At 45.0% G+C, this 22525-nt stretch overlaps 1 protein-coding gene across 1 annotated transcript in view; it reads left to right on the plus strand.

The window, feature by feature from the left end:
* The window catches only part of chd9 (chromodomain helicase DNA binding protein 9), a 49426-nt gene that overhangs the window by 22831 nt on the left and 4070 nt on the right, over nt 1-22525 (plus strand). Inside the window, exons 8-37 of the mRNA XM_053676778.1 lie at nt 1247-1333; nt 1735-1872; nt 2775-2896; nt 5451-5694; nt 6317-6493; nt 6582-6725; nt 6873-7128; nt 7797-8007; nt 8714-8909; nt 9223-9396; nt 9558-9743; nt 11444-11554; nt 12148-12344; nt 12538-12737; nt 12821-12980; nt 14279-14368; nt 14900-15003; nt 16613-16730; nt 16851-16908; nt 16993-17041; nt 17411-17657; nt 17786-17991; nt 18820-19686; nt 19928-20091; nt 20205-20438; nt 20775-20949; nt 21038-21177; nt 21392-21607; nt 22015-22152; nt 22257-22361. Coding sequence (XP_053532753.1) covers nt 1247-1333; nt 1735-1872; nt 2775-2896; nt 5451-5694; nt 6317-6493; nt 6582-6725; nt 6873-7128; nt 7797-8007; nt 8714-8909; nt 9223-9396; nt 9558-9743; nt 11444-11554; nt 12148-12344; nt 12538-12737; nt 12821-12980; nt 14279-14368; nt 14900-15003; nt 16613-16730; nt 16851-16908; nt 16993-17041; nt 17411-17657; nt 17786-17991; nt 18820-19686; nt 19928-20091; nt 20205-20438; nt 20775-20949; nt 21038-21177; nt 21392-21607; nt 22015-22152; nt 22257-22361 — 5514 coding nt within the window. The remainder of the gene's footprint in view (nt 1-1246; nt 1334-1734; nt 1873-2774; nt 2897-5450; nt 5695-6316; nt 6494-6581; nt 6726-6872; nt 7129-7796; nt 8008-8713; nt 8910-9222; nt 9397-9557; nt 9744-11443; nt 11555-12147; nt 12345-12537; nt 12738-12820; nt 12981-14278; nt 14369-14899; nt 15004-16612; nt 16731-16850; nt 16909-16992; nt 17042-17410; nt 17658-17785; nt 17992-18819; nt 19687-19927; nt 20092-20204; nt 20439-20774; nt 20950-21037; nt 21178-21391; nt 21608-22014; nt 22153-22256; nt 22362-22525) is intronic.

Raw genomic sequence — 22525 nt, forward strand, 5'->3', positions numbered from 1 at the left:
TCGGCACGGTTATATATTTGTCTACGACACCGATGTCACACGTTTAATCGCACACCTTCAGATCAAAAGGTTTTTAAGTAAGACCATGAGAAACATGTCAGTCGAGTGTCCACAAACTTTTGACTGGTTGTGTGTGTGTGTGTGTAGTTTTTCAGATGGCCTTTAAGAGACGATCCCTACAGAGTTTCTCCAGAGATTTTAAACACGGTTTCTATTCTCGTCTGATCACCAACAGAAATTTAGAGACCTTTTTTTTTTTTTTTTTTTTTTTTTTTGTTTTTTTTTTTTTGTTTACGCGAATTGGCGAAATTGCAGTTGCAGGAAACGATCTTTCGTAGTGACGTTTGTTGGTAAACGAGACGTTTTCGCCGTACTCGTGCTCGACGCACGTGAGTCGAAGAGGACTTTGGCCGGACGCGCGTTGCGATGATGTCATTTTGATCAATCGTGAGCTCCTTCGAGTTTTCTCGATTCTTGCGTTCATTTCTCCAGTCGCGAAACCCTGGAACGGCTGAAGAACGCCTTCTGGCAAAAGGTGGTGTTGAAATCGTTCTCATAGCCGGATCGTCAGAGACGACTCCGAGTGCGGGTGTTTATCAAGAAATGGCGATCATGTAGAGGATGTTTTGTAAATAAAGTTGCTGAAATTCATTCATTTCCTTTATCTGTGGAGACTTTTGGGACACCTTGTATTGTCTAGGATCTGCCATGTTGGTGAAAATCCAGCGCACTCTTTTTAGATTGAACAAAGCACCATGATAATGTACAAACTCCCTCCGCTCTCCGTCTCGGGTTCGGTTTATAGTCGGCTCGCTTAACTTTATTCTCCATAGGTGTGATTCGGGTGGGGAAAAAAAAATAAATAAAAAAAATAATAGTGTGGACGCTCCCGAATGGTGCGACAAAAAAAAAGCAAGAGTCACGAGAGAGATATGAGACGCGAGTTTGAATCCTGACGTTCGGGGCACTAACCAGTCGTCTGTGTCTCTGAGCTCTAGAAGGCACTTGGTGCTCTCCTCTTAAGTGGGAGAGTGGTGCTCTAGTGGGTGAGAATTAGGAAATGGCCAAATTGTGAGAAAATGGGGTAAAATTGCACAGAATGCTAACGTGAATGCTTATGCAACAACAGAGTGATGATCAAATTGTACTAGTCTACTAAATTTGACTCATTTTGTTCCACGCTACTGTGTCACAGTGTTCCAGGCATGCTGTAATAATTCTGTGTGTGTGTGTGTGTGTGTTCTAGATGGAGGAGGATCCATTTAATCCTGATTATGTAGAAGTGGACAGAGTCCTTGAGGTCTCGTACTGCGAGGACAAGGACACTGGAGAGGTATCGTTTTTAGTGACCCTGAAATTTACTTGGAGAAATTTCTCAGATTCACAAAACGCTTCATGATATAAAGGGGGGGCGGGACAGCTTAAAGAATCAGTATGAATGTCTAACATTAAATCAGCTGCTTTTAAGCATTGGGGATTTTTAAAAGGATACGACAGGATGCGCGTGATTTCTCGGAAAAGCGTCTAGCAGCATCGTTTTGTATAGAATCGTAGTTTCGATGTTATTTCGTCACGTGAACGTTCGGCGAAGGCAAGGCACTTGGTTTCTGCTGGACGCTCTCGTGAACACACAAACGTCGTCAGTGTTATTAGCCTTCGACTGTAAAGAGCATTTCTGAATTGCTGGTGGTGATGTGTTGGTCCTTGTATAATAAATGTGTGTGTGTGTCGTAGCCTGTGGTGTATTACTTGGTGAAGTGGTGTTCTTTGCCGTACGAAGACAGCACGTGGGAGCTAAAGGAAGATGTGGATCAGAGTAAGATCGTGGAGTTTGAGCAGCTGCAGGCAGTGAGACCAGACTCCAGAAGAATGGTGAGACTCGCTTTCTCTCTCTCTCGTGCGCGCTCTCTCTCTCTCTGACTCGTGCGCGCTCTCTCTCTCTCTGACTCGTGCGCGCTCTCTCTCTCTCTCTGACTCGTGCGCGCTCGCTCTCTGACTCGTGCGCGCTCGCTCTCTCTCTCGTGCGCGCTCGCTCTCTCTCTCGTGCGCGCTCGCTCTCTCTCTCGTGCGCGCTCGCTCGCTCTCTCGTGCGCGCTCGCTCTCTCTCTCGTGCGCGCTCGCTCTCTCTCTCGTGCGCGCTCGCTCTCTCTCTCGTGCGCGCTCGCTCTCTCTCTCGTGCGCGCTCGCTCTCTCTCTCGTGCGCGCTCGCTCTCTCTGACTCGTGCTCGCTCTCTCTCTCTCGTGCTCGGGCTCGCCCTCTCTCGTGCGCGGGCTCGCCCTCTCTCGTGCGCGGGCTCGCCCTCTCTCGTGCGCGGGCTCGCCCTCTCTCGTGCGCGCTCGCCCTCTCTCGTGCGCGCTCGCCCTCTCTCGTGCGCGCTCGCTCGCCCTCTCTCGTGCGCGCTCGCTCGCTCTCTCTCGTGCGCGCTCGCTCTCTCTCGTGCGCGCTCGCTCTCTCTCGTGCGCGCTCGCTCTCTCTCTCGTGCGCGCTCGCTCTCTGACTCGCGCTCGCTCTCTCTCTCATGCGCACGCGCTCTATCGCGCTTTCTGTCTCTCTATCGTGCACACACTCTCACGCTCTCACTCTCATGCCCTCTCTCCTTCCTCGGTTCCCCCCATCTTCTCTTTGTCACACTTCCTGTTTCTCCCACAGTTTTTTTTTTTTTATTTTATTTAGTGTTCTAATGTATAAAAAGCATGACTTTGTGAATAGGTGAAATATCTCTGAGCTGCTGCAGCTGTAAAAACACTCCGTTAACCCCCCCCTGTGTCTTAAGGAGCGCCCCCCAGCAAGTCACTGGAAGAAGCTGGAGCAGTCGAGGGAGTACCGGAACGGGAACAGTCTCAGGGAATACCAGCTGGAGGGCGTTAACTGGCTGCTTTTCAACTGGTACAACAGGTCAGTGATGATGTCTCCTAATAAAGGGTGTGACCAGACCAGGGTTTCCGCGGATCCTTAAAACGTCTTAAATCCCTTTTTTCCGATATGTAATGTTGAAATATAAATATTTAAAGCCTTTTTTTTTGTTTCGTTTTAATCTCGATGCTTACAGCTCACGGAAATCAAAAATCCAGTATTTCAAACTCTTAAAAGAAAGAGTTTCATAATATAGAAACGTCGACCTGAGAAGAGCTCTGATCGGATAATTAACTCAAAAACACCTGCAAAGTTTTCCTGAGGCTTTTAATCTCTCAATCTGGATCAGCGCACAACCCCAATCAGTTAGTAACACAATCATTTCGTTTCTTTTTAGTAACACTTACTTTTCTGGGCTTTTCTTGCCCCTGTCCCAACTTTTTTGAGACGTCTTGTGGCCGTGGAATTCAAAATGACCTGGTTTTGTTCGTTAAAACGGTACGTTTCGTCAGATTAAACATCCGATACGTTTTCCATGTTCTGTGCGAATAACATACGGGTTTATGAGATCTGCAAATCAATGCGTTCTGTTTTTATTTACATTTCACACAGTGTCCAACTTTTTTGGATTTGGGTTTGTATAAAAAAAAAAATTTAAAAAAAGTGTGCTTTCGTAGTGCGTTTCTCTTATGATCAAGTGGAAAGGTTTCTGCTACACACACACACACACACACAATGTTTTCTATTATACCGAATATTTTCTTTCCTTGGCTTCCATTCAAAGCTGTAAAATTATTGTTTATTAGCCGAAGCTCTGCAGGAAACCGGGAAGTGTATAGAGGTAGTGCAATTTCTCATCATGAACATAAGCACGAACGTTTTTGTGTATCGTCATTTCACGGCAGACTTTCTGCAATCCAGAAGCAAGATGGCGTGTGTGTGTGTGTGTGTCAGGGCAGGCAGAGGTTTTCTCACACATACACAGACAGAGGGATAGACATAGATCTGGGCGCCAGATTGTTAAGTAGTGCGGAAGAAGATCCAGTGGAGCATGCAGCTGACGGCATGTCTGAGCCCACATGCCAGCCTACACACACACACACACACACAACCACTTAGACATGCCACACACCCCATCTTATTTCATACAGAAATACTCAGAGAAGCAGAGACACGAACGCAATGCGATTTCACACCTGTTGTTCGTTTTAGCAAAGCTGCCGAGGGTGTTTGTTTTCCTAAAACGCCAACCGAATTCAGCGCAGGAACATAAATACCTTACCGTGAAAGAGCTTACTGGCCTTCGCGAAAACATTTCTGAACTTCAATAGAGAGAGAGAGAGCGAGAGAGACCTCACAACTGTTATAGTAAGTGGGGACTGTTTTGTGAGCTGTCTAGAACATTATCACTAATCATTATATAATAAAACATAAAATAAAACGCTTACGGACATGCTGTGATAGGATAACGATGGACTTCTGGGTGGTAACTGTGAGTCTGCATCATCGTATCCCTCGCCTGTGATTATCTTCCTCTAACTGAGCGTCCTCGAATGTTTTTATTCTTTATTTATTCTTCTCACGAGTAACGTTCACGCTTACGGAAGGTGAAGTTTAAGGTGAAGTTTAAAGGCTGATTATAGGATGGAAATTAATTGAAATAATAATAAAAAATTGTTCCGGACTCGAATGAACATTTGTGACTTTATATATACTTTATATTTTATAATATATATAAATATAGATATATAAAGACGATTTTTTAAAAATGGTTTTAATTTAACTTGGGACTTTTCTGTAAAAAATAATAGTGTATGTCAGGAATATTGCACAATTTTGTTGATTTTTTTTTTTCTTTTTCTTTTGCTGGTCAAGTTGGAATATTTTAGAACTGATTTTGTTTTTCTTCTGCACACGGACAATCCGTTTACTTTTCAACATAAAGAAGTATTTGGACAAAGTAAAAGTGTACCTGACGTGCACTTTTAATACATCTACTACTGCTAAAGAATCTATATGTTTTTAAAATGATTTATGCTTGAAAGTGATGATATTCTCTATCTCTCTCTCTGTGTCTCTCTCTCTCTCTCTGTGTCTCTCTCTCTCTCTCTCTCTCTCTCTGTGTGTGTGTGTGTGTGTGTGTGTGTGTGTGTGTGTGTCTCTCTCTCTCTCTGTGTGTGTGTGTCTCTCTCTCTATCTCTCTCTCTGTGTGTCTCTCTCTCTCTGTGTCTCTCTCCCCGTGTCTGTGTCCCCCCCTCTCTTTCTCTCTCTCTCTCTCTCTCTGTGTCTCTCTCCCCGTGTCTGTCTCTCTCTCTCTCTCTCTCTCTCTCTCTCTCTCTCTGTGTCTCTCTCCCCGTGTCTGTCTCTCTCTCTCTCTCTCTCTCTCTCTCTCTCTCTGTGTCTCTCTCCCCGTGTCTGTGTCTCTCTCCCTTCCTCTCTCCCTTCCTCTCTCTCTCTCTCTCTCTCTCTCTCTCTCTCTCTCTGTGTCTGTCTCTGTGTCTCTCCATCTTTCTTTCTGTGTCTCTCTCTCTCTCTCTCTCTCTCTCTCTCTCTGTGTTTATCTCTCTCTCTGTGCGTCTCTCTCTCTCACTCTCAGGCGTAACTGTATCTTGGCTGATGAGATGGGTTTGGGGAAAACCATCCAGTCGATCACGTTCCTGGACGAGATCCTCTCCACTGGGATCAAAGGGCCGTTCCTGATCATCGCCCCGCTCTCCACTATCGCTAACTGGGAGCGCGAGTTCCGCACGTGGACTCACCTGAACGTCATCGTCTATCACGGCAGCGCGCTCAGCCGCCAGATGCTGCAGCAATACGAAATGTACTTCCGAGACGCTCAGGTTGGCAAACGCAGACACGCGCTTAACTCGGCGTAGGGATGTTTCACATGTGAGTCATAAAGCAGCGCCAGTGACGAGAAGATTGTACGCTCAGGAGTGTCGTCTGTTTGATGCGTCCTCTCTGAGTGTGTGTGTGTGTGTGTGTGTGTGTGCGTTACTGACAGAGGATTGTGATGCACTGAGCGGTTTTATCAGCTAGTAACTTCAGGTTACACGCAAAATCACACCTCGCCAAGCGGAAGCTAAATAGACACCTTAAAGAGTCCAGAGTCGTGTCGTTTGCCTGATCTCACATGCCTGTGGAGTCTCTCTGTCTCTCTCTCTCTCTCTCTCTCTCTCTCTCTCTCTCTTTCTCACTCTTTTTTTTCTATTTCTCTCTCTGTCTCTCATTCCCTCTATCTCTATTTTTCTGCCCCTCTCTCGCTTTCTCAGCCTCGCATCCTGTCTCTCTCATTCTGTCTGTCTCTCCTCTGTTTGTCTGTCTGCCTCTTTCTCTAAATCTTTCTCGTTCTCTCTCGCTCGCTGCGTGTCTCTTTCTCTGTCTCGTCATTTTGTCTCTCTCATTGTCTGTCTCTCTCTCTCTCTCTGTGTGTGTGTGTGTGTGTGTGTCTGTCTCATTCAGGGTCGTGTGCTGAGAGGCGTGTACCGGTTTCAGGCGGTTATCACCACGTTCGAGATGATTTTAGGAGGCTGTCCGGAGCTCAACGCTATCGACTGGCGCTGTGTGATCATCGACGAAGCTCATCGCCTGAAAAACAAGAACTGCAAGTTGCTGGAGGGCTTCAAACTCATGCGTCTGGTACAGAAATAAAACACACACCGTTTTGACATTTTTGAGCTTTTTTTTTTTTTATTGTCTCTGATGTGCTGCGTTTTGACCTTTTTAGGAGCATAAAGTGTTGTTGACTGGCACACCGCTGCAGAACACCGTAGAGGAGCTGTTCAGTCTGCTGCATTTCTTAGAGCCCTCACGGTTCCCCTCTGAAAGCACCTTCATGCAGGAGTTTGGAGACCTCAAAACTGAAGAACAGGTGTGTGTGTGTGTGTGTGTGTGTGTGTGTGTGTGTGTGTGTGTGTGTGTGGGTAAGCGTTAGACTGATTGTGCAGTTGTCTGAGTGTCAGGTGCCACAGGTCCTCATTGTGTGTGTGTGTGTGTGTGTGTGTGTGTGTGTGTGTAGGTCCAGAAGCTGCAGGGCATATTGAAGCCGATGATGCTTCGCCGCCTGAAGGAGGACGTCGAGAAGAAGCTGGCTCCAAAAGAGGAGACCATTATCGAGGTGGAGCTCACCAACATCCAGAAAAAATACTACCGTGCCATTTTAGAGAAGAATTTCTCCTTCCTGGCCAAAGGAGCCGGCCAAGCCAACGTCCCCAATCTGGTCAACACCATGATGGAGCTGAGGAAATGCTGCAACCACCCCTACCTCATCAAAGGTAATTCACCGTGATGTACCCAGTGTTCCGTTAGATACCAGGAACTGCCAATCATGATACACAGACGATCCAACTCTCCCACGCTTTTGCCCCGTGTGAGATTTTGGCGCTCCAGGATCTGAGTCACGATTTGCGTCGCCATGTCCTCAGTGTAAACATTCCGGAGGTTAGCTAGCTAGCATGCAGCTTCTGTGGTATTCGTGGCTTTCTTTACTGGTTTGGTCTTCTTTTGCCTGCTTTCTTTCTTTCATGATGAATGCCTTTCCTGCTTGTATGCTTGCTTTTCTTTCGTGTATTTCTTTCTTTTTCCTTTATGTATTTTTTCTTTCTTTCTTTCTTGTTTGCTTTCATCTTTCTTTTTTCTTGTTTGCTTTCATGTCTTTCTTAATTTCTTTCTTACTTTTTTTTCTTTCTTTTTTCTTCCTTTCTTTGTTGTTTGCTTTCTTCTTTCTTGTTTGCTTTCATGTCTTTCCTTTCTTAATTTCTTTCTTTCTTTCTTTCTTTCTTTCTTGTTTGCTTTCCATTCTTTCTTTCTCCTTAGATTAGGTCAGATGGAAAACCTTATGTAATACGTAATTATATAAAATCATATAATTGCAATATAATAGAAAGACCGTTTTGGTATTAGCTCCTAGATACACTTAGTGTGTGTGTGTCTTCCCCGTTAGGCGCGGAGGAGAAGATCCTGGAGGACTTTCGCGAGGTGTGCAGCCCCTCGGCCCTGGACTTTCACCTGCAGGCCATGGTGCAGTCCGCCGGCAAACTCGTCCTCATCGACAAGCTGCTTCCTAAAATGAAGGCCGGCGGCCACAAAGTGCTCATCTTCTCTCAGATGGTGCGCTGCCTCGACATCCTCGAAGACTACCTCATCCAGAGACGGTGCGTAGATCTTTTATTTACAGACCTTGTCCCGGTGAAAAAGGGTGTAAAGCGCCTCCTGGTGGATTTGCTTGGTAATACGGAGCGATTTCAGAGAAGAATTGTTTGGAATGTCGAATAGATAGGTGGGTGGGGTGTGTGTGTGTGTGTGTGTGTGTGTGTGTGTGTGTGTGTGTGTGTGTCTAGAGAGTCGATTGGCAGGTGTAGCTGTGGTTCAGTTGGAGGGTATAGACACCCAGGAGAGCTCACATCAGACACTGAAAATGCCTGGAGCACTGAACAGCCTGAAGTAGGTCAGAGGGAGGAAGAGAGAAAGCTGGGGGCAACGAAACGGCAGAGTTACTGAAAAGGCAGAGCAAGAGAATAGAGGGTTTTTTTGTTGTTTTTATTCACTTGGGGTTTTTTAGTTTTGTTTTCACATATACGCTGCTCTGAGGATATTTGGTTTAGATTCATGCAGGATCGAAGTGAGAGCTCACGTTCTGTTAGTCCCAACCCCTCTTACTTCCAATTTTGTGGATAGAGTTTGGGGAAGACCTTCATAGATGGGTGTGATGATCAGGTGTCCACATACTTTTGACCTTGGGGCGTTAAGATATTAAAATAAATCTATTTATTCTTCATGTTATCGCTGGGACAGAAATTCTCCTTTCCAATCCTTTTTAAATCAGAAAGCCCCTCGTTTTCTGTCCTTGTGTGCGTTTAGATACCTCTACGAGCGGATCGACGGGCGCGTACGCGGAAACCTTCGCCAGGCTGCGATAGACCGTTTCAGTAAGCCCGACTCGGACCGCTTCGTCTTCCTGTTGTGCACGAGAGCAGGAGGCCTGGGCATTAACCTCACTGCTGCCGATACCTGCATCATCTTTGACTCGGACTGGAACCCTCAGAATGACCTGCAGGTACACACACACACACACACACACACGGGCAGACAAAAAGAGTTCATTTAGTTACGGTAGCATGAAGGTAGTCGGTACTGCCGGCTAGTTAACCACAAGCTAACAGTTATCATCAGAGAAAAGTGAAAATGAACATTTAAACAAGTGTAGAGAATTTATTTGAAACCCGGAGCAGGCTAGTGACCTTCCAAACGAGGATCTGTGCTCCTTAATGTCTACAAGTGTTTCTGTCCCTCCACGATCGTTCGTTTATTCCATTCACGTTATTTTATTACACTTACATGCCGTTCGTTGTACTCTCTTTTTATTTTAGGCCCAGGCTCGGTGCCACAGAATCGGGCAGAACAAGGCGGTGAAGGTGTACCGGCTCATTACACGCAACTCGTACGAGCGGGAGATGTTTGACCGGGCCAGTCTGAAGCTTGGATTAGACAAAGCTGTGCTGCAGAGTATGAGTGGGCGGGACAACAGTCTCGGAGGAGGAGGGGTAAGGAATCGACCTCTTCGGTCCTACGTCAGTTCTCTTTATCACGTTCAGGCATCAGATCCCACGGCACGTCGAGCGTATCGTATCCGGAAATAACTATGAACGCACGTAGTTTTTTTAAAACCCACTCATTCGACCCGTCCTTTCTTTCCTCCCTGTAGACGATGCAGCAGCAGCTCTCTAAGAAAGAGATCGAGGACCTGTTGAGGCGCGGCGCGTACGGCGCGCTCATGGACGAGGAAGATGAGGGTGCCAAGTTCTGTGAGGAAGATATCGACCAGATCCTGCAACGCAGAACCAAAACTATCACCATCGAGTCAGAGGGACGGGGGTCTACTTTTGCCAAGGTGTGTTTTTTTTTTTTTTTTTAACAAGTACTTATTTTTCATTCATTTTTCCAGCCTTAACCTTTGCATATAGACTCTGAAGAATCCGATTTTGTGTTATTAATGTGCTATCTTGGATATATTTGGATTCCAGGAACGGTAGCTGCTGCAAATAAAGCATGTAGGCCTAATAAAACAATAAAGCTGTCGCCATAGCAGGAAAGTTATGTTTTGAGCCAGAGTAGCTGGTCCGTGCCCAGGATCCGTCTTTGTAATTTAATCTACTGTCTGATTAGCATTTTATTATATATATATATATATATAATTTTTTTTTTTTCCCCTCCCCGAGTTTAAACGCTATATATATTTTAAGTTATTAGTCTGTTAATCAGAGCCAGTACATTAAATCCACCTGCTGATGGTGAGATGCTTGGTGGGTGGCAGGTGCGAGTTTCTCACCCTAATTATAAGACGGACAGGAAGGAAGCACCTACTTCTATACGGGAATATTATCTCTCTCATTCTGATTCCGTCTACGCTTTTATCCGTTTCATCTTACATTCAACTTTACAGTTTAGACAGTTGCAACATACTGTATATACACTACCGGTCAAAAGTTTATACGCGCTCATTCGTCATTTTATTTAATCGTTTTCCACGTTTTAGAATAATAATAATAATAAAGTCATCAAAACTCTGCATTTTCAAAGTAGACACGCTTTTCACGCTTTTTGTATTCTCGGCGTTTGTCTCACCCGATTTCTTGAGGAATTTCCCCGAGATGCTTTTTAAACAGTATTAAAGGAGTTCCCCACCTACGCCAGACGCTTATCGGCTGCTTTTCAGAATATTCCGCTCCGAATCGTCCGTTTAAAACAATTTTTTTTTTTGGAAATTAAATGTTAGTTTCGTGATGAAAGAAACGAATACGTCGGCACAGTTGTATTTCTGTCTACGACACCGATTTCACACGTTTAATCGCACACCTTCAGGTCAAAAGGTTTTTAAGTAAGATCATGAGAAACATGTCAGTCGAGTGTCCACAAACTTTTGACCGGTAGTGTTTGTGTGTATATAAAATCGATATGATCTGATGACGGATTAAGATAGCGGTATGATTTTGATTTTAAACGTGGACCGTGTTGTTAGGTTTTTGTAACGTGGCCCGTGTTTATGGTTCTGGCACGAGCGTGAAAGGAAGATAATTATATATGATGTTTGAGCTGAGCACTCCAGAAGTTATTTCTTTGTATACCGCGGCCCACACGGTAGTTTCTAACCAAGCCATTTTAAACACTAACGAAATAGGTTTTTCTTTTTAAATCAACGTGAAACGGTCCGATTCGGTTCACGTATAAAACCTGGGCCACTTGTTTAATCCGGAGGAGGGATCAGAGAGAAGATGGATAAAGGTTAATGCCCTTGAATTGGAAACGCACGGTGAGGTTCTAAAGGGATTTGCTTTCAGTTTTGCTTTGGTTTGAGTTCACGCAGGTGATATTTAACCCCACACACACACACACAAAGAAAATGTCTGAACGCAGGAGTATGAGGAAGTGCTCGTACTGTCTCTCGTTTATGATCCGTTGAGGGACTTCCCACGTCTGTAACGTCTGGTGTATAATGATGCTAGAGTGTAGCTGAGAATCCTCTTTAAAAGACAATGTTTTTGTTTTAATTTGTCAAACCTAACGTCAAAACGTGTGTCTCTCCAACCCCAGGCCAGTTTCGTAGCCTCTGGAAATCGCACGGACATTTCTCTGGACGATCCCAACTTCTGGGATAAATGGGCGAAGAAGGCCGAGATCGATCTGGACACGGTCAACGGCAGAGTGAGTGGAAACTGAGGGAAATGCACGCCTTGCTTTATATTTATATAAAAAATAAAAAAATAAATATAAAAAGTCCGTTTTATCTTACATTTTTCATACAAGATTATGGTTTAGTTTCTTATTTTTTTAAAATCCTGTTATGCAATCCTATTTCTAGACATATTTCCTCATTTCAAGCTTGAAATTGTCTCTTTGGCAGACATTCGGGAGTATATGTTCGGCAGTAACTTTAAGTGAGGATGAAATGCTATAGATGGGCTTGATCTAATCACAATCTGTTGGATCATAATCTGATTTTTTTTTTTTTTTTTTTATTAAAAAAGGTCAATTTGACTATAGAAGATATTTTTCTGCATTTAAAATCGATACTTTGGTCCTTTTAAAATGTACAGTTCATGTATTAAGTAATGATATAATGAAGTGAATAGAAAATGAGCAGGTTTTCTACCTTTTCTGTGCTGATTAAAACGTCTCCGTTGTGCGAAATGCACGATGTTCAGCTTTTCTGAACGAATAAATAACGTCTCGACACGACACGACGGTCTACGTTTGACCTCGTTTCATTGTTTCTATCTCTCCTCCCTGACCAACAGAACAGCCTGGTGATCGACACGCCGAGGGTAAGGAAACAGACGCGGCCGTTCAGTGCCACTAAAGACGAACTGGCTGAACTGTCGGAGGGTGAGAGCAGCGGAGACGACAAGCCCAAACTGCGGCGGCTGCACGACCGCCTCAACAGCTACGGCCGCACAGAGTGCTTCAGGGTGGAGAAGAACCTCTTGGTGTACGGGTGGGTATCGTTAATCGTATCTTTATCAGGAAGTTAAAATAAATAAAGCAAGGTAGGCGGGACGTTAAAGTGGTACGAATAAAACCCGGTATTAGAAGACCTGGCGCATAATGAATTGCAGTGAATGTCTATTAGGTAGTAAGGTCAAGCGTGAAACTTTCCTAAAGCGGTAACGGCGTCGCTACATGTTCAGGTGGGGCCGCTGGAGAGACATCCTGCAGCACGGCCGCTTTAAGAAGCAGCTGAGCGAGAGAGACGTGGAGTGGATCTGCAGAGCGCTGCTCGCTTACTGCCTAGTGCACTACAGAGGAGACGACAAGATCAAGAGCTTCATGTGGGACCTGATCGCTCCGACCGAGGACGGCAGGACCAAAGAACTCCAGAACCACTTGGGTACCGAAGCTCTTCACACGCTGGAATCTCAGCACCGCTGCTGGACCGGGCGGTCAAGTAACCATTGTTATTTTCCGCTTCAGGACTCTCCACGCCGGTTCCTCGGGGCAGGAAAGGGAAGAAGATGAAGACTCAGTCCAGCGGGTTTGACATTCAGAAAGCTGAGTGGATCAGGAAGCACAACCCGGAGCACATGCTGTCTGATGACGGATACAAGAAGCATCTAAAGCATCACTGTAACAAGTATGTGTGTGTTGTTTTTTTTTAGTTTTAACAACCTTGTATAATTACTACCGGGTTAGACGGTCCGATTGGTTCCACGGTATTTTATTTAACATAAAAAGCATGCACTTTCACGTATGTGCCGGAACATTGCGCTTTAACACGCGAGTGTGGAATTACCTGATTATTACAGACCTGTTCAGCAATTTGTTTTGTTTTTTTGTTTGTGAGAGTTGAAATGTGTTCTGGTTGCACTGCCACCTAGTGGCTGAAGCATCTATAGCATCACTCTCTATATCGCTCTAATATGGAAGTCCAGAAAGGCTGCTGTTGGACTAAATGATCTAAACATGGCGGGCATCATGATGGCAAGACCGGCGCTATGTATAATAAACCGATTCGGACAGGTCTTGTTAAGAAACTTTCCATATCATGAGCATGTTTGTAAAAAAAAAAAACATTGTTTGCAAACATCACTGAGTGTGCCGTACACCCCGACCTCTTAAATTCATTTTATTTCACACAAGTACCTTTTTAAATGTAGTTTTCCAAACATGTCCGCTTAAATGATCTTGGTATCTCGCTCTTTAATAGCTCCATTTAACACAATAGTAATTAAAAATACTTTTGATTTCGTTTCTGAAGCCGTCTGGCTTTGAGTGCGTCAGGGAGACGGACATATTTATTTATTTATTTTCCCATTGGCTGTGGGGCATTAATTGCTAGAAAGTTCTCTATTGTTTGTTTCCGAGACACGCACATTAGCTTTGCTTACGTCTGTGTTTTCCCTCAGGGCTGGAATGCCACTAATGTCAAACTCTGCTGTTTTGTGTGTGCGCACGCTTGTCAGTGCTTGTGTATAGGTGTTTGTTTGAAATTGGCTGATATTCAGGCGGGTCAAGGCTTCATAGTCATTACACTAAAATACTGATTCTGATTGGTCAGACAGCGTTGATTAATTTTCTAAACCAGCAGCTCTGAAAGTAGTTTTAGTAAATTAGAGGTTCACAATAACATATTAACATGTTTATAACGTACACGACGTACACAGGGACTTGTACGGTGGTTGCTTGACTGTTAGGAGACGTCTGTTTGGTATTTTTGGAAGGAGACTCCAGTGTCGGCGGTTTTTACACCATGTATAAAACATTCAATGTAAACAAAATGTAAGTAAAAACAAATAAAGGGCAAGACATTGTTCTCATTTTTACCCCTGTCTCTCGCGCTCTCTCTCTCTCTCTCTCCATATCTCGTTGTTACTCATTGTGTGTGTGTGTGTGTGTGTGTGTGTGTGTGTGTGTGTGTGTGTGTGTGTGTAGGGTATTATTGAGGGTGAGAATGCTGTACTACCTGAAACAGGAGCTCATTGGTTCTCAGTGTCAGAAAGTGCTGGATGGAGTTGAAGCAAGGTGAGTCTTGACCTTTCACCTCGTCTAATGCTAAACACACCTCGTCTAATGCTAAACACATACACATGGATTTATTCAGTTTATTCTGCTGGTGGTGTTAGGTATTAAGAGGTCAGAGTTTACGCCATCTGCTGCTCGTAAACAAAACTACAGCTCATAAACCTCAGTACCACGCACGGATTCGTTTTGGCCAATGAACCAGAATAATGTAGACCAAAATGATGTTCTAACCTGCTTCTCTTGCATTTAATTGTCTGTATGTGTAGGAAAAACTACAGTGAGTAAAAGTTGTGTAGTCCAGTTGTGGACTGAAAAAACGTCCATGTCTTTGTATTGTATTATTTACTATGGCTTAGAAAGTTTGTATGCTGTAGTTAGCCCACTCCATTCTGCAGCAGGGTTTTATAACGCAGCTGTAACAACATCCAACGTGTCTGAGCTACTATCGAATGTCAGATTAGCTTAAGCCTCTTCTCGAATAATAACACGTAAAGTTTAGCTCCTAACCATCTGTTCGCTTTGCTCTTTTAGTGAGATCGAGATCTGGGTTCCTGAGCCGGATCATTCGGAGCTGCCTGTTATGTGGTGGGACATGCTAGCAGACAAGTGTCTGCTGTTAGGAGTCTACAAGCATGGTGAGGGTGTACACACACATACACACAAAGTTGCAGACGCACAGGTTTTTTGCCATGATAATTATTATTGTTTTGTTATTACTGGGTGCATATATATAACAGTGCCCTCATTAATATTTGCACCCTTGGTAAATATGAGCAAAGAAGGTTGTGAACACTTGCAAACACAACACAGGTTTATCAAAAAAAAACAAGCACATATAGGTGTGCAACAATTATTAGTCAATACTTTTAGTCAATACTTTGTGCTACCTCCCTTTGCGAAGATAACAGCTCGGAGTCTTCTCCTATAATGCATGATGAGGTCGGAGAATACGTGGCGAGGGATCTGAGACCATTACTACATACAGAATCTCTCCAGATCCTTCATATTTCGAGGTCCACGCTGGTGGACTCTCCTCTTCAGTTCACCCTACAGGTTTTCTATGGGTTTCGAGTCAGGGGACTGGGATGACCATGGCAGGATCTTGATTTTGTGGTCAGTAAACCGTTTTTGTTTTGATTTTGATGTATGTTTTGGATCATTGTCCTGCTGGAAGATCCAACCACGGCCCATTTGAAGCTTTCTGGCAGAGGCAGTCAGGTTTTCATTTAATATCTGTTGATATTTGATAGTCCATGATGCCATGTATCCCAGCAAAATGTCCAGGTCGTCTGGATGAAAAAACATTAAAGAGCCACCACCATATTTAACCGTGGCCATGAGGTACTTTTCCATATGGCTACTAGTGTTTGCCAAAAAGCTCTAATTTGGTTTCATCTGACCGTAGAACCCGATCCCATTTGAAGTTCCAGTAGTGTCTGGCAAACTGAAGACGCTCGAGTTTGTTTTTGGATGAGAGTAGAAGCTTTTCTCTTCAAACCCTTCCAAACAACTTGTGGTGATGTAGGTGACTTTGGATTGTAGTTTTGGAGACTTTCTGACCCCAACTAACTTCTGCGATTCTCCAGCTGTGATCCTTGGAGACTTTTTGGCCACTCGAACCGTCCTCCTCACAGTGCGTAGAGACGATATAGACACACGTCCAATTCCGGGTTGATTCATAACATTTCCAGTTGACTGGAACTTTCTTAATTATCACCCTGATGGTGGAAATGGGTATTTTCAGTGCTTGTGCTATTTCTTTATAGCCACTTCTCATATTGTGAAGCTCAACAACCTTTTGCCGCACATCACAGCTTTATTCCTTGGTCTTACCCATTGTTATGAATGACTAAGGGAATTTGGCCTATGTGTTCTCTCATATTTATACCCTTGTGAAACAGGAAGTCGTGGTCAAACAATTTCCTGTTCCTGGTCATCCTAGAGTACTAAAACATTTTTAAACATCAATTGGCCTATACTTGAAAGATATTTTTCTCATGTGAATTCATAGGGATGTCAATAATTGTTGCACATCTCTATTTAACAATTGGCATATATATATATATATATATATATATATATATATATATATATATATATATATATATATAACAAACCTGTTTTGTTTGCAATTGTTTGAAATCCATGAGAGCGGTGTGTTTTAGTGATTTTCAGAATGTTCCTGATTAGTTAGAAGAGCGGTTAAACCTGATTAATTGACATGTGCATGTGTGTGTTTTGCAGGTTATGAGAAGTATAACACTATTCGTGCAGATCCTGCTCTGTGCTTCCTAGAGCGGGTCGGCCGACCGGACGACAAGGCCATCGCTGCTGAACAGAGAGCAAATGACTTTATGGATGGGTAAGACACACACCCACACACATTTAATATATAGATGCGCACACACACAATACCAGACCATTCAGGTCGAAATAATTGAAAAGGCTCTTTTTGTTACTGTTTAACTTTGTGCCCCTGCAGGGATGGTGACGATCCGGAGTACAAGCCTGCACCCACTTTGCTTAAAGATGATATGGAGGTAAGGCAGTTGCAGAAAACACGCACATCTAGTAATCCAAAGATCTGAAGATCTGATCATATTAAAAATACATATCTCCTGTAGGATGATGCGTCCTCTCCTGGTGATCTGGTCATAACGGATACAGGAGGAGGTATGTGAAAGTTTGTGCTATGGGGGAGGGGGGGAGGCCTTCATTTGTACCTGTTTCTGGTCTCCCGGATGTCACAAATGTGTCACTAGTGCAGAAATGCATTTTAACACACCGCCAGGGTTTCCATGTATCCTGGAAAACTTTGTAGAAGGTTCTAGAATAGTTTTGAATGAGCAATGGAAGTCTAACGCTGGTCAGATTTTCCTGTCGTTTTATTTTTGGAGACTAATAATTGTAGTTCGGAATATACACATGACTCCAAAACCACCAGAATTAAAGGGGGTTTAGTGCTTTGTACATTGAAAACACTATCACAAGAGCTTTTTCGCAGTTCATGACTTTTAATTGTGTGTGTGTGTGTGTGTGTAGAAGGCATGCTAGACGTGGGAGGCAGTTCTCTGGGAGCTGTCACGGAAGCATACTGGCCATCTTCATCCGCCTTAACGGCTCGGCTGAGGCGCCTGATCACCGCATCCCAGCGCTTCACCAAGAGCAGGCAGATCCTGCAGATCCACCAGACACAGCAGACTTCTACCCCTGACCTTTGCCCTCTGCCTCCCATGCTTACGGATGCGATCAACCCCAAAATGGCTGCCAAGATCGAACGGCAACAAAGGTGAGATGCCACGTCCTTCTAAACACAAGTTTAAAAACCTATTTAAAAAGCTTAATTGTTTGATGAGTGTATAGTAGCTCGATATACTCAAATTCTGCCGATGCACCTTGTTTCTTTCTTCTGCACAGGTGGACCCGGAGAGAGGAGGCAGATTTCTACCGCGTGGTGTCTACGTTCGGCGTGGTGTTTGATCCGGAACTGGGCCGCTTCGACTGGACCAAATTCAGAGCCATGGCTCGGCTGCACAAGAAGACCGACGAGAGTCTCCACAAATACCTCTGTGCTTTCACTGCCATGTGCAGGCGGGTCTGCCGCCTACCACCGAGGGAGGGAGGTGAGTCTGACACACGCACACACACACACACACACACACACACACACACACACACACACTCTCACGTGTCTCATCTGCATGCATACACACAGTTTCCAATTTATCAGGTACATGTACCCATGTGTATGCAATTATCTCCCGACAGAAGTGGATGTGATGTGATCGAGGGTTGAGACTGGGATTCACTGCGTTCAGTCATTCATCTTCAAAACTGTTTTATCCTGGTTATGGTCAGGGTGATTTGTTTGTAATTTAAGGAAATGGAATCAACAAAAATCATTCGAAAATATAATATACATCTCCACCCCCTGGAGTGGGTGGGATTGGTCAAGAGTGTCTGTGGGAGTGGGCGGGATTGGTCAAGAGCGTCTGAGAGTGGGCGGGATTGGTAAAGAGCGTCTGAGAGTGGGCGGGATTGGTCAAGAGTCACACACTACAAAGAGCCGTTGTTTTTCTAGACGTTTACGGGTTAAAGAACATCACTACAAGAATCGTTGCCAGTCACGCTTTTATTTCATGTTACAGGGCCGTGTTATGATAAACCGACTGGAAAGTATTTGGGTTTCATTGTTCAAGATTGGTCTGAATTCCTTTGGGGAGCAGGACGGAGTGGGATCTCGCATACTCATCTAGTAGAGGAGGACTAGGAAATTGTCTAATGCGACAGTTGTTAATAATACCCTTTGAAAGTGCGCATGTATTTCTAATAAACTGGCCAGTGAAAGTCTAACTAAAGTAGGAATACATCATAAAGAGGAGCCGACTACAAAATATTTTTAATAAGCTATATAATCCATGTACCATTTCTGTCTTTTTCTGTCCTTTCAGACGTCGTGGATCCGTCTCTGTCCATCCAGCCGATCACAGAAGAGCGTGCCTCACGTACGCTGTACCGCGTGGAGCTGCTCCGGCAGATTCGGGAACAGGTCCTGCGCCACCCTCAGCTCTTTGAGCGCTTGGCGCTATGCCAACCTGGCTCAGATCTGCCCGTGTGGTGGGAGCCGGGCGCTCATGACCGCGACTTGCTAATCGGTGCAGCTAAGCACGGAGTGAGCCGGACAGACTACCACATCCTCCGAGACCCTGAGCTGAGTTTCATGACAGCCCAGAGGAACTACAGCCAAAACAAGGGCGCAGCGGCACAAAGCCAAGCCCAAAATCAGGCACTGCTGCTTGGACAGACGCGCACCCCGACCCCTTTAGCACAGAGCCAGAATCCTGGAGCTCCGCCTTCACCACTAACTAACTCCATCCCTAGGGAGGTTACACCCAAGGAGGAGCTGCTTTTAGCGGGAGAGGAGGAGGCGGGGACACAGACCTGGCCTTCCCTCAGGCCTCCCACGCCTACAGGAGTGGGGTTGAAAGAAGAGAAAGAAGGAGAAAATGAGAGACGGATGGAGGCCGCACGAACCAAGCCGCTCGCACCCAACCCCGAGAGCCGAAAGCAGAAAAAACTGAGCAAGAGAAGTCGCAAGGAGGCCAGGAGGAGGTCCGGGTCCGACACGGATTCAGATGCATCTTCCTCGAGCTCCTCGTCCAGCTCTTCATCGAGATCCTCGTCTTCGTCGTCGTCTTCTTCGCGGTCAGGGTCCAGTTCCTCGTCCTCGTCGTCTTCCTGCTCTTCCGGCTCGTCGTCTTCGTCGTCATCGTCCTCGTCTTCTGAAGAGAGCGATGGCGAAGAGGTTCCAAAGAACAGTGAGTGGCTCACACCATGTGCGGTTGTAGCGATTTCATCCAATAACTGATGAATGAATGAGTCGAGTTTCTGGAACATATCCAGATGTTTTGCTAGGACGTCAGGTGTTATTTTATGGAATACAAGTCGCACAAGTGTATTTTATGGAATACAAGTTGTTACTGCTTTTAACTTCTTATTTTGTTATTTTCTTTCACCACTTTATAGCATATTTATAATATGGTGTGTGTGTGTGTGTAGCTGCAGTGGTGCCTGGCGTTAAAGGCTTTGACGAGGACAGCATAGCATCTCATAGCACTACTCACGACGACACGCAGGACAGTCACGTGACCAACGGCACCACTAACCTCTCCCACCCTTTTCACGGCGGAGGCTACATGCTCGCTGCTTCCTATTGGCCGAAGGTAAACACATGCGGCAAAGAGCCGTCTTTCTATACGTTTACGGGCTAAAGTACAGCGCTATAAGGATTATCTTCAGTCGCGTCAGTCACGCTTTTATTTCATGTGTCGTACAGGACCGTGTTATGATAAACCGACTGGACAGTATTTGTCAGGCGGTGTTGAAGGGTAAGTGGCCCGGGTCTCGGCGATCGTACGAGGGAAGTGCTACGGTGTCCTCGTTTTACACCACTAAGCTCATGGACAACGCCGCCAGCTTGGCAGACGACCCCGCAGCCTCTCCTCAGGGTTCAAAGGTGAAGAAGCATGATGCAGACAGAGAAAAGGAGTTCTCAGTCAAAATAAATGACGTATGTTCTTTTAAGTTCTCCCATCCCCCGCAAAAATAATCATTTAAATGCCAAGCCGCAGTGGCTGTTGCAGCGCTAGGCATGCTTCTACTTTTTGTTTTTGTTTATTTAAACTGCTTTATTTTACCCCCTTTTTGCGCCTATTGCAAAATGGGTTTAACCTGCACCGTCTGATTTCACCCTGTATCTGATTTTCAGAATAACAATTCCCCCCCTCCCAAATTTTCTAATTGCAGTTTGAGCTTGGCCTGCTGCTAATGAAAAAGAACATGATTTATTTGCATTTTTTTTTTCATACGTTCAAACTGACCTCTGACACCTCTTGACCTTTAGCAGGAAGGCAGTCTGAAACTGACCTTCCAGAAGCAGGGTTTGCCATTAAAGCGCCCTCTAGACGGCGAGGAGGGACCTCTGGCCCAGCAGCAGTACCTGGCTAGACTACAGGAACTGCAGAGTGCCTCTGATAGCAGCCTGACTGACTATACCAAAACACAGAACAGCTATCCACCCGGTAACCCAGCTCTACAACACACACACACACACACACACTCTTATTATTATGACGGTCCACAAGTCATTAAATCATGCTTACTGTGCAGGCCTGAGTGGACAGATGCGACTGAACGGACTGGTCGATGGTCAGCCGGTGATGAAGAAGAGGAGAGGAAGAAGGAAGAATGTAGAAGGGATGGATCATCTCTTTCTGAACAAGAACAGACCTACTGCGTTGCCTGATCAGGTATGAGCACCAGCAGTATTACAACACAGCACAGCGTATGCAGGAGGTGGATACGATACGATAAATGTACCTCTGATTGTACTACATGATCATATAATTAACCATAATTGTATCTCTGGGATCACGTCAAATCATTTTTACCTTCTAAAAAGCGATCGGTCGAGATAATTGGGTCCAGATGTGGATGCTCATATATGCGTCTTCCATTTTACAGGTTCCTCCAGGTTGGAGCGGGGTCACGACCCCAGCCTCGACCCCTGGCGCCTCACAGGTCGTTGCCGGGCCCGTGGACACCGAGAGCAGAGTCCCCGTGATAAACCTCAAAGACGGGACACGGCTCGCCGGGGATGACGCTCCTAGACGGAAGGATCTAGATCAGTGGCTGAAGGAGCACCCGGGCTTCGTAGCAGACGTCGGAGCCTTCATCCCGGTAAAGAACAGAATGCGCTTACTTGGATATATCCATCGACAAAACTGTCGTTTTCATGGTGGTTCAAATGAGAAGATTTCAGCTACAGAGATTAATAGTTAAGGTTTTCAAAATCGTTTGGTTCGTGTAGTGGTCTGTCAGGAGAAATGAGAAGTTTCTGCCAACTGCTTGATGCTTTATGTAGCGAATTGACCTTTATTATTAGCGAATGCCTTAGCGTTAGCTATATCGCGTAATTAGCATGCTGCTTTACTCGAAAAACAGCAGCAGTCCCTGTTTGTTTTGTTGTTGTTTTAAAAGTTCTCAGGTCACGCAAAAAAAAAAAAGCGGTGGGATATAATAATGGATAATAATGGATTTAGGAAGAACATTAAATTATAAACGAAATGGCTGTTTTGCCTGTGCAGGGGGTGAATAAGATACAGTTTCAGGACGGACGGCCGAAGCAGAAGAGACATCGCTGTAGAAATCCCAACAAGATTGACGTCAACAGCCTGACGGGAGAGGAACGAGTCCAAATCATCAACAGGAGAAACGCTCGCAAGGTCAGACGCGGTGTTTCTGTAACTCTTTCGGCTGTACTGTCGTGTGAGTTCCTCTGTCCTCTCGCCCGTGTCTGTTTATGCGTACGTGTTCTCTTTGTGTACAGATCGGCGGTGCGTTTGCTCCTCCTCTGAAGGATTTGTGCCGGTTCCTCCAGGAGAATCCAGAGTATGGAATTCCTCCAGAGTGGGCAGACGTCGTCAAACAGTCGGTGAGAGCGTTAGAACTTAATAGAACACCCCCACCTCCCTTCATCCTTGACTTGATTTGTTGTTATAGTCTGCCTAATTCCGTTAAATCAACATAAGCTGGGTCACCATGACTTGTATTTTGGGGGGGTTGTTTTTTGTTAGGTTTTTTTTTTTTTTTTTTTTT

Source organism: Ictalurus punctatus, chromosome 27 (assembly GCF_001660625.3).
Source record: "Ictalurus punctatus breed USDA103 chromosome 27, Coco_2.0, whole genome shotgun sequence".
In the NCBI taxonomy this organism is placed as follows: Eukaryota; Metazoa; Chordata; class Actinopteri; order Siluriformes; family Ictaluridae; genus Ictalurus; species Ictalurus punctatus.